The sequence below is a fragment of the Balaenoptera ricei genome, chromosome 9 (assembly GCF_028023285.1).
Source record: "Balaenoptera ricei isolate mBalRic1 chromosome 9, mBalRic1.hap2, whole genome shotgun sequence".
In the NCBI taxonomy this organism is placed as follows: Eukaryota; Metazoa; Chordata; class Mammalia; order Artiodactyla; family Balaenopteridae; genus Balaenoptera; species Balaenoptera ricei.
This window is the reverse complement of record NC_082647.1, coordinates 35,434,438-35,446,610: the sequence shown is the minus strand read 5'-3', so window position 1 is coordinate 35,446,610 and position 12,173 is coordinate 35,434,438. Positions and strand designations below refer to the sequence as shown.

The following is a 12,173-nucleotide window of genomic DNA, read 5'->3' as shown; positions in this document are numbered from 1 at the left end:
TTAACATCTTCTGTTACTCTATCCATTGAACTTTGAAATAAAACAACATGCAAGTCAGGTTCTCAGCCCTTCAGTAGACAGATGAGGAAACTACAGTGGAGGTACAGGGCTGAGATTCCAAGGGAAATCTATGCAATGCCAAAGTCTGTATGGCTCCCACTTCTCTATGCTGCCAGGCAATAAAAAATGAGTATATTGTAAAAAAAAAAAAAAAAAAAAAAAAAAAAGTCCCCTGAGTGAGTTAAAGTACAGTCAGGATAGAGAACCACTGGTGTGTACAAGTTCGTTAATTTTTCTTATGTGTGGCTTTGATTAGGCAATTCATAAAGATTCCGTGGCTACTGTCACTTATTTATCTCACTTTGAAATAAGGTTCAGATTTTTCACCTTGGTATTCAAATATCCATAGCATGTCCCCATTCAAACTTTTACCATCTTATTTCCTAATATCCCTCTTTAAGTACTTCACAGTGCAGAAAGTTGGAACTTTTGCACAGGTGTCTGCTTTTTGAGTTCACCCATGCTGTTTTTCCACTTGGAATGGCCTTTCTCCCATCTCTACTTTGAGAATTCCTGCTGATCTTAAAGACCATCCAACGTGCACCATTTTCTATAGCGCCTTTCTTGAGCTCTCAATCCTGATGAGTTTCTTTTTCTTCCTTTGAAACTTTTTTTAAAGTGCTCTAGACCTCTTATAATGTTAATTTTACCTTATGTTATAATCTGCTTTTTGCCTGAGTTATGTTCCTAATAAGACATTACTTTTCCTTACTTCTTGGCTTCCCCCTTGAGAACCCATAAACCCACATATAAATCTCTCATCTTCTTTGATGCTGCCACCCCTGCCCTCTGCATGTATGGACTCACTTCCATCCTTGATGTAACCGTTCCACATTTTTCTATTATGGCAGATCATTTGCTGTTTCAACGACTTCTTTACAATAATCTTAACATAATTTTTACAGTAAAATCTTCAGTGCTAACCATATAGTAGGTGCTCAGTAAATCTCTGCTATTGAGTCAATAACATATGCAACAGTTGCTAGAGATACTAGTTACTAGAGATACTGTTCCCATTTCTTTAAATTATGGCAGATTTAGAAGCATTTAGAAAAAAATCTATAAAATGAAAAAATAGAGAAAAGTATGTAACATTTAATGATAATAAATATATATGTATTTTTTTATTTAGAAAAATGTGATAAAGAAAATACTGAGAGAGATATAACTCAAGCCACTGATAGCTGCTTCACACATGGAGAGATGCAAGACCAGTCCATTTGGGGAAATTGTTCGAATGACGAACTCATCAGAAGTAAGTATTTTTGGAGAAAATTGGAGTGCTTTGGGGACATGACTATGATAGTATGCTCTCAGTTAATCGTCTGATATAATTCTGCTAGAAATCTGTAAATCAACAGAGTTCATCTGAAAGTGTTTTTCATGAGTCTTTTAAAATGCAGAGCTAAAAGTAGGGTATAAATAATACTATCTGTCAGCTTTCATCCCATCTTTAAAAAGAAAGAATTGACCTATACATTTTGGACTCCATCCTCAGAGAGATTTAAACAAAACTTAATACCTTCTTGAGCAGTGACTAAGTAGAAGTCAGACAGTTCTAAGTATGAACAGACTGTGAAACTAAAAAGATAAAGACGGAGGTAAAGGACAATGAGTAGTACTTTGGTAATGCCATGTGGTCCCTGTTCTTCTGGCCAAATGATTCCAAACTGTTTTTTACAGTTAACACTTTTATCACTACTTGGCTTCTTTTTATTCTCTTTCTCTTCTTAAAATTGCTCTGTAGAATATATAAGAAGCTTTGGTTTAGTTTTGTTTTACTCTGGGAATGCACTGAAATGTCAGTATCTTTTGAGTGCTATTCAGAATGCCTGTCAATGTCAGGTTTTACTTGTTCTGGTCGCTAAATTCCCCCAGGTGGATTCAAGATGAATTTGCCATATAATGAACAATTTTCTGTAGTGAATGTGTAAGTAGAAAGAACACTACTATGCCACACCTGGAAGGGCATAGGAGTACTACATCTTTTGAAATTCTCATTCATGGTAACAGAATTATCGTGTCACTTCTCAGTTTTCCAGAGAAGAGAGAGAAGAAGTTTTATTCTGGGAATCAAGTGTTGTTTTACTTTATTTTTTAAAATTTAATTCTTCAGTTCAGACAACTTCATAATACAGACCCTTTTTTGTGTTACATATTACATTTACTTTGAATCTTGGAATATTGCCTTTACTCTCTAGAATGCCCAGTATCTGTCCCTAACTGAAACCAAACAGAAAAAAAGCAGATAGAAGGAAAAAGGCAACTTTGTAGAAAACAAAAAATAACAATAGAAACAGTACTGAAGGAGACTTCAAGTTTTCAAACGAAAGTTCTAAAAGTGAGTGTGTGTTAGTTTAATTTTAGAACCATTTTGGTTTTTTACACTTTTCTATTTGGGAAGGGAATAGAAAGGAAATGAAACTCAGGAATTTGTGAGGAGCGAGATTTATATAGCTTTCTCCAAAGCATCAAATAAACATTATTTCAAGTAAACATTTATCGCTGAAACATATATTGGTTGTCTTCTATCTAAATATTGGCTCTACTGTTGTGAAACTTAAGGTTTTGTGAGATACTGGCATATTTTATCTGTGATTTCCCAAACAACCAGAGAGTTAGAGCGAGAAGGGGTCTTAGAGACAATTTTAACTTCACCTTTCGGGAGGCATAATTGTTTGCTCATTTTTTTCCCCCATAGTCACAGAATTTTAAGTGTGTGTGTTTCATTTAATTGATTTATTTCCCTAATCTCCCTTCCCAGGGCCCACACTAGGAAAACGTGAGTAAGAACTCTTAGGACAAAACCCAAAATATAAGTACTGTTGTGTAAGGATGTGGCGAGTCATATTAACATGTTAAAAAATTTTTGTGCTATTTGATGAAGCTCATTTTAGTTGCAGAATTCATACCATTAAAGGGAATGGATTTAAAATGAACTCCTCTCTCTGTTGTCTATACTGGTTACATGGACAGCGATAAAAAGAAAATACTGTAAAGCGCAGGAAATAGATTCTTTATTGAGATGACGATGCAGCCTGAACCAGGGGGCACTGGAGAATTTGGGAACAACTGTCTAGTTGCCTACTAACATGCACTGAAGGAATGCAGAGAGAGAGGTTTATGGCCCCCTCTGAGAGGGCTGCTGGGAAAACTGACAGATGAATGGATATTGAAAGATAATGGCCAAAGACAGTACTGCCGCTCTGGCCCAAAACACGTTGCCAAGAATTTCCAGATATTTGTGGGTGACTTTGAACTGTGAATTCTGATGACAGAGTTCAAAAACTACATTTTTGTTATTTTCCTGGTCATACTTTTCTAGACAAAGGCTACTCTGTTGGGTCTACAGAAAAATTTGATATCTCGATTTGCTGGGATGGAGCATTTTATGTCATCTTTAAAACCGACTTAAGTCTGGATAGCATTTGCAAGTTTGATAATCTGATAGCCTCTGCTGTTCCAACTCCCCGATACTGAACTCTACAAACCTAGCCTGACTTTCCATCTTTGGCTTTCCCCGTTGAGTCGTTGGCCATCTCTGCGTCATTTAACGTCTGTCTCTCTTAACCCTGCAGTTAGGGAGATGTGTGTTTTCCTCTTGCTTCAGCATCTAGCCCATTTTGGGGGCCCAGTGAGTCTTTTGTAATAACAATAGGCCCTGGAAAGAAGGCGGTGGCTCAGAGCTGCATGGGGGAGGAGGGGAACATCTGTGGTGAGTCAGGACTCGGCTGGCTCCTGTGCCAGAGTCCTGTGTGGCTCGCTGAGCACCGTGGAAGAGGCGGACAGCTTGCTCTCATGGAATTGATTTTACTTTCCCACTGTAGTGCGAGGTTGGCTGGATGGAGACATCATCAGAAAAATGAGGCCGGCTGGGGTGTGGGAACATTTTCAAATGTGCAACCCACTGTTTTTCCAAGCTTCCATGGGACAGTTCAGCTGCACAAGCAAGAAGTGAAGGGGAGTGACTGTTTAATGAGACTTCTTTTTCTTATCTATTCTTGAGAGTGGCGAGTGAGGGCTGGCCGCTAATGTCTCTGTTGTCCCAGATGCCTGCTGCCTCCTTTGTTGGATGTTTAAGGCATAATTTATAGGGGACTGTTAGCTGTCAGTGTGATTAGGCTGTTTTTACTTTTCTGAGAATAACCGGGCTCTGGAAAGTCAAGGGAGTGGCCGCTTTGGAAATTGTATTCTAATTAAAGGGTGTATTCTCAGGCCTCATAAACGAGATCCAAGCTGAGAATAATTTCCAAATTATTCTGTGAACTTTAACCCTGACCTCAGTGGACCACCCACTTGTGGCTCAAAGCTGGTGCAGGCTCTACACAGGCCTTCCAGCTTTGTGTGCCTTCTCTGGTCCTTCTAGAAAACATCACAGGTGGCAGACCTGAGGTGTTAGGCTCTCAGGGCCTGGATTTCAAATTGGTTGCCCTTGAGTTGCTGACTTATTAGAATCCTTTCTGGAAGTTATAAATAAAAGAGAAGAAATCCATATGGAATCAAACATTTCAAATAAATAGGCCATACACAATCTGGTCAGGGAATGTGCATTGTGATTCTCTTTCTTATGAAATTTAAATGAAAAAGATGATTCCAACCACTTAAATTTGTTAAAAAAAAAAATCTAAATCCAATCAGTAAAGAATTAAAAACACATGGAGGTTTTGTGAGGAAATTTTATAATTGGAAAGGTTTTATTTACTTTATAAATTTTTATCCTTTTTACAGTTTAAAAGTCATTCGTATTTGGAGAAAATATTGTGGTGTATAATTTAATTTCTGGAATGGGGCTTACATTTTAGAGTTTGTAAGAGTATCTTTCTATGGTTAAGGCTGGCTTTTCCCCTCAATTAGCATATATGGGACAGTATATAATTTGGAGCTATGCCTTGTTTTAATAATCACTAGTCCTCTGACTTAGTGGAATAAATGTTGCAGTGAAGTGACTTCCTCAATTAATATTAATTTTTCTATTTAACCCATAATATGCATAAACTGATAACAGGCAATAGGCAACATTTCATATTTTAATTAGACTAGAAAAGGAACAGAAGTAACATTTCATCTCAGTCTTTGGGGGGATTTCTAAGGTAGGAAGGAGTGTGTGTTTGTGTGTGTGTGTGTGTGTGCGTGTGTGTCTGTGTGTGTGTGCATGTGTGTGTGGGTGTGTTACTGTGCTTATACTCATAGGCATGAGTAAATTTTCCTTTAATTTAGGTCAAATTCTACTATTCTAATTATTTCCTATGGAGAGAGAGCTTACATTTTTCTTTGTTCTTCTTTCTAAAATGCCTCAGGTCTCTCTCTCAGTTTTTTCTAGGTCTTTCTGAAAATTCTTACTACTTAACTTTATCCTTGGACATTGCTTTTTACATAAACGCCTCCTAATTCTAAATGTCATTACTTCACCCTAGAAATTTTCCTTAGCTTCTCTTCCGAAATAAATTTCCCATTAAATGAAACTATTTTGCTCAGCCAGTTCTCTCCTTTGTGATTTTGTAGAATTCCCATGATCTGAAGCAAAGTTAGAATGCTCTACTTAAATGGTAATCCCCATTCTATTTAACCCATTTATTCATTTTGAAGAGGCTTTAGCTCTCATAATAGTAAGCACTTAACTGGTAGGAGAATGCAAGCCCTCGTTCTCTAATTCACACTCGCCTCCTCTTTATGGAGCTGGTGCATCATGCTTTCTCACTCATGCTTCTACTTGAAACCTTCCTCTTGGCGTCCTCTGAGTTTCCTCTCAACAGGCTCTGTTGTTAGGAACTCTGTCATTTCTTTTACTAGCCTTTGCCAACTTACTGCTGATCACCCCTTAATGAATACCATTGCATCACATTAGGGAATGCTTCCTCTATGTAAAATACTGAAAGAAAGGCAGAGACTACTCAGGTGTACTATTTATATACTTAGAGCATTTCTCACTTTGACTATAAGGAAAGAACACTGAGAGGTCGGGATTTAAATCTTTTCAGCGGCTCTCATGTTTTAATGCACATCTCAGTAAGTATTATTTGGTTTTCTTTAGAATTCACTTTATATAAAAGAGGCCATAAACAAGCACCCCACCCCCTTTCCCCCCAGGTAAGTACCACCCAGTAGGACTGGGAGATGTGGCTTTCCTGCTATGTTTCTTGGGTAATCTGGGAGTCTTTCCCTCATATCAATACTTCATGCTCATTCATTTGGGAGCAAGTCATGGTGACTTCTGTCTTGCTTAGTGTCTAGTCCTCTGTTTGTCTCTCAGAAAAATTCTCTTTTTTAATATGCTGACCAAATGGTGATGTAGCTACAGTTCAGATGCTTTACTTGTTGCTATAGAGAGGAATCTTTAACCATCAATCAATCCAAAACCCAACTCATGGTTTGATTTTAGGGTTGGGTGGATAATCTTAAGCCGTTTTTGATGGCTACCCATACTTAACACATTGGTCAATGATAGCCATTAGGCTGTGTTCTAGAATGGAGCTCAAGTTCCCTGACACACTTTTTCCTCGTGGTGCGTTACCCCATGCTCATCTGGGTTCTGCCCAAAAAGCTCAGGAGAACCATTGTTCATGTTTTGTTTTCAGCATCTTAGATTCAGGGACCTGGAGACCAATGAAAGCTGACTGCCAGGGTTCAGACCTTGGACGCATCATTAGTACTGGTGTTGAGCAAGTTCCCTAAACTCTATGAGATCCAATTTCTCATTTTTAGAATGGAGGTACTATTTCTGTATACCTCATTGTGTTATTTTAAAGGTTATACAGGAAAACGCATTGTATGCTTAATTAGCACAGAGCTAAGTGGGTAAACACTCAAGTGAATTTATCATTTTTTATTATGATTATTCTTGGGCCCAAGTATCAGTTATAAGGCTTTTTTTTTTTTTTTTTTTCTCTCTCTGTGGTTCCAATGGGTTACACGTCCAGACATCCTGGGTACAGAGGCCAGGTCTTTCTGAGACCATTGATATTTACATCCATAACAGTAGCCAGCATAGTGGCTGCTACATGGTTTATGATTAATAAATGCTTGATTACTTAAGTGTATTGAATTAATGAGAGGAAGGAAGAGATTCTTCACCCGTCTTGCTTCTCTCATTTCAGACTTTAAGGTCCTATAATGAACATTCTAAATCACCGCATTTTTCCTCTTAGTCCTTCTAGCCCCCTTCTTTCTCCCACACCTGGTTCATTCATGTCAAGTTCCATATGGAACTTCCAAGTTCCATAGATACTCTAATGATGTAAAGCTATCAAGTCCTAAGTTTGACTGCTGTTCACTGATAAGGCTCTCCTGAAGTGTTTTCAGTGAACTATGGCAGTGCTCTGGATAACGTTTATTGTCTGCGTAGGTGGGTAGGGATGACGCTTTATGTAGGGCCTTTTTTGGTTCCCTATTCCTTATTTTTCTCGCCTACCTACAAGAAAAAAGTTTGAGACTACTTTAGTTCCCTTCCTCCTTCTTTATCCTTCCTTCCCTTGCTTTCTCCCTACCTCCCCACTCTCCTCCCTTCTTTCCCTCCTTTCTTCTTATATCTTTTGCTGCCTTTCTAAGTTAGTTTTTATGTTTTGTATTCTATAAAATACAATATTTTTATTATTGTTCTTATTATTCCTATTAATATTATCATTTAATCTATTACTTTACCTTTCACCTTTATCAAATACCATGACTCATTCAATTTCCAATCTATATCCTACTACACTTTCGTTAAAGATTTTCAGATATTCCTAAAATCTTCTGCTCTTTACTGGGGGAGGTGAGATGGTATTGAAGTACAAGTGGTGGATGAGGGCTCAGAGAGGGAGACGGATTTATTCCTTTCCCATTTGGGAGTTCTTTGAGCCTCAGGGAGGAGCTGAGGCCTGGGAACTAGCTTAGAGGCCACCCTGAAAATGCTAACCACTGAAGAAATAAATAACCTTTAATGATCAGGACCATAAATACTGCGGTCTAGATAATTTTAGTTCTCAAACCTCAAACTTCCTGGATCTGAACACTGTGAATTTACTCATAGATTATTATTTGTAGAACATGTTACTATAATGAACTTTCAGGATTAGGTATCAAAATATAACTTTGAAAACTGAATAAAAAAATCAGTTACATTACGATGGAGTGCTAATAGTGTGCCGACATTGTGTTGTGTTGGATACAGTGATGAATAATACAGGTGCGGTCTCCACATTCAGAATTTACAGTCTGGTGGAAGAGACAGACATTTCATCTTGAAATGATAGCGTGTGTTTTGAATGCTGTGATGGGGAAGTGTAGGCGGCTGTGTGTTCACATTTGAGAAACACAAATACTCAGGTAGGGGAGAGTCCAAGAGGGCTTTCCAGAGGAAGTGGTGTCTGTTTTGACACCTGAAAGAGTTGGCCAACTCAAGCAGGGCAGGGGAGGGAGTGGAGCCAGAGTGTTCCAGGCCCAAAGAACAGTACACCCACAGGTCTAGAGGCAAGAGAGAACGTGGCCAGCTTGAGGAGAGTTGGAGAAGTTTTGTGTAAGCTGGGATGTAAAATGTGAGATGAGGGGTGGAAAGATGGAGGGAAAGAATCTGTTAACAAGGGTTGAGGGAAGATGGAAGGTATTGAAGGGAGAAGTGACTTAAATTTATATTTTAGTTTGGCTATATTTTAGGATGATTGCTTTTGTAATAGTTAGAAAATAAATAAGAATGGGAAGGACTGAAGGCATTAGGAGATCAACTGAGCCTGTGGTGTTAATCCAACTGAGAAAAGAAGGTGGCTTGGACTGGGGTAGTGGCAGGTGGGTTTGCAAGAAGTAGATGGATTCAGCTTTTTATAGGGTACAATCGGTCAGTAAGACCTCTGGGGAAAGGGAATGGCAGGTGCTGGGAAGGAGGCCAAGGTTTTTAGTTTGGACAAATGATAGTTGTGATGAAAGGACAGTGGGGCAAAGGAGTTAAGGACATTGTCCAACTAGGGCTTGAAGTGATGGGCTGTGCATGGCAGATGGGTAGGGAAAGAAGCGAAGACAGGAAGTATCTTACAGATAAGAAAGAAAAACCAGTGAGACTAATGAATCCCTAAAGATTTCTGTTTTTTTTTTTTTTTTTTTAAGAAACTAAACAAAAGAGGTATAGATGCAGTAAGTGAATGGGATAAGTGGAAAGAGAAGATGGATTATGAGAATGGGAAATAGGAATTTAAGACTTCTGAGGTGGAACAATCCCAGGTGAGGACAAGGACCGAAGTGTGACCCTGAGGATGGGTGATGGAAACAGCTTTTCCTAAACCCAGAGTACTCGATTGGGAAGAGGTTTTGGAAGCTTCATAAAAATTGCCGTATTTGGCAGGTGGGGAAACAGAAATCCAGATGTTTCCTCCAATCAACATGGCAAAGCTGGGGCTTTATCTATGTTTTTCTTGCACCTCAATCTCTTGAATTCCTCACCAAACCTTAGTGGTTAAGAAGGCAGCCAGTTTCCATGGTTCTTGAGAACGTGTCTCTGGGTCTTTGCTGCTTTGTGCTAAAGTCAGTCACCTGTCGTAGATCAAAGAGACAGTAGTTTGATATTCTCTAAGCTGAGGACCCTGAAATGAGCAAAAAATAATACACATGGTTTGAAGCTGCTGGTTTTCTTTACTGGAAGATTCTAAAGGATCTTCTCCATCTAGTCCAGTAGACATACAAAATAGGGACTTAAAAAAAAGATGAATATCAATCAGTGTGTGCGTATCAAATTATATGTGTGTGTGTATTTTTTTTTTTTCTTAATGGAAGCTGTCTCCTCACAATAGTTAGCTCTAGGGAGTAATGTGAAATTGAGTGAGGACATACTGGTGAAGAAGACTTCCATTTAATATTCTGTATGCTATCTTCTGCATTGTATTTTTTCCCCCCATGAGGTGAATTATTTTATTGTATGAAAAGCAATAATATTTGAAAAAGAAAATTCTCCCATATAGCAAAAAATGATCAGGGTGAGGGCCTAGCTTCCCAAAGCTGCATTAGAGCCCAGTTACCTGTAGGAAATGCTCAGGTCACAGGTAAGCCAGGAGATTCTGCTTCCTTCAGGTTCTGCAGAAGACAGGACCAGCTATATCATTTTGGAGGTGGAGAGCAGTGTAAGATGAGAATGCAGGGCCCCTTGTTGGAAACTTATGAATTTCACCGTGGCAACAGCAGAGCGTTAAACCAAGTGCACTGGTCCTTTTAAGCTTGGGGCTCAGTGCTCTTGCACGGGTCACATGCCCATGAAGCTGGGCCTGGCTGGAGCCTTGAGAGAGCAGGGATTTAGTTCTGGTAAGCAAAAAAGGTATACCTTGTACACATTTTATAATTTTTTTAGTATGTTCCTGAAATTCAAGAATGAAGGAGTTTTTCTGGGCTTGTCGAATCAGTTGGTATGTTGTTAGTCAGAAGCATGAGTAGCTCCGACAGCTACGTGAAACAGCTGCCATGCGGCAAGCTCTCAAAGGGAGACAGTGGCTCCCAGCTCTTATCCAGCCACTGAAGGGGTGAGATCTGCTTCCAGCTTTACCTAGGCTCAGTACTGAGAGTGAGGGGCTGCGTCGGATTGAGGAGCATTGGTGGATTTCCCTCTCCACTCCTTTCAGGAGTTCCATTGCCCTTCAACTTAGCACAGCTAGGAGTCAATACTGTGACTTGTCCCGTGCTTCCTTCAAGGAGTCCTTCAGGACTTGGTGGTAGATCCGAGCTCCACGGTTCTCCACCGGAAGCTGGATTCTTCCCAAGTCCCTGGGTTCTGTAGCAAGAGACACAAAAGTCAGGGAAATCTCTTTTGAAACCCTCAGATGCTGGTTTAGAGGGTGAAATTGCATTAAGTGAACCAGAGAAGAGAGTGGGTGGAGAAATTTGTTCTGCTTTGGCATATTATATTTAATTAGATACATTTTCCATGGTTCTTGAGAACTTGGGTTGGGAGATTTAAGATTCCCACAATCTCGAATTGTCACAAATAATTGATTCATGCTGGTGTGATCATAATAAGACCATACGTCTCATCTTTGGGTGCTGCCCATACATTACTTGTCTTTATGAAAAAGATATTCACCTGTCATCTATGTAGAGGCCTGTCTTTGCAGGTTATCTTCTCCATATTCCTTCAACATTACCAAGGTGCTGTCATAATCACAAAGGTGAGTGATAACGTAGGTTGCAGCGGTGACAACAACACACCTAGTGAATAGTGTGACCGTGTGTAATTAACATTGTCTCACTAGTCCTCCGAGTTAGGCTTTTCTCATTGCACTTCTCCCATATGCAGTAAACTTTTTAAAGTCTTACCAAATAGCTCTGAATATGAAAATTTACTACTGGGAATGTAAAATTAAACCCACATTCTTACATATTTAGGGCTTCAATATTTTTCACTTTAGCCAATTTAAGAGGGTCGACTTTAGGTCTGGCTTTTTGAAAGAAACAGAACAAAAGCCATTCGGTATTTTTTATTTAGATATGCATGACTTGCCTTTTAAGTTTTTAAACAAAAGATTCCTTTTTAATTTATTAAATTTCAAAGATTATACATATAGTGTATATATAAATATACATATGAGTCTGTTTTTATAGAGGGTTGAACAATACTTTTGCCATGAAGTCCAAATCTGTTTGGACTAATTCAAGGCAGGGCGAACAATTAATTTCAGGCTACAAAATCTTCTCATCATTTCTACTTTAAATTTGAGCCTAGTTGCCAATCTGGTACCTGGAAAGTTGATGTGAAGGGGTGTTGGTAGTACATTAATTTCCTGTTAACATTGCAAATCAAATGGCAGAACCATAGTCAGTCGTTGTATGAACTGGTGTTGGGTGTAATATAGCTGTGACTCTTTATTCATGCCGTCAGCTCCACCTTCTAGCATAATCAATTTTATGCTTAACTAGTATCTTGTGTGTCCTCTAAGTCAGTGTTTGACTGATATAGAGCTTCTTTTAATTTCTTTGAAATCACATCAATTCTTGCCTTCTTTAACTCTAAAGACTTTATGTCTATTTCACTTTAGCCACCTTACAAATATGGACACACCTTGGACCTTGCTATCAATGAGATCTGCTCTATTCTAAGATTTTGAAATCAGAAATTAACTTTCTCATTTCTTCCTGCACTTTACCTTAATAATAATTATGCCTAA

General features: G+C 38.8%; 1 protein-coding gene across 3 annotated transcripts in view; it reads left to right on the top strand.

The window, feature by feature from the left end:
* MDFIC (MyoD family inhibitor domain containing) overlaps positions 1-12,173 on the top strand; it is a 102,187-nt gene that overhangs the window by 21,994 nt on the left and 68,020 nt on the right. For all 3 annotated transcript variants that reach the window (XM_059933583.1, XM_059933582.1, XM_059933579.1), the window contains exon 3: positions 1,193-1,315. In XM_059933583.1, the coding sequence (XP_059789566.1) occupies positions 1,193-1,315 (123 nt within the window). The remainder of the gene's footprint in view (positions 1-1,192; positions 1,316-12,173) is intronic.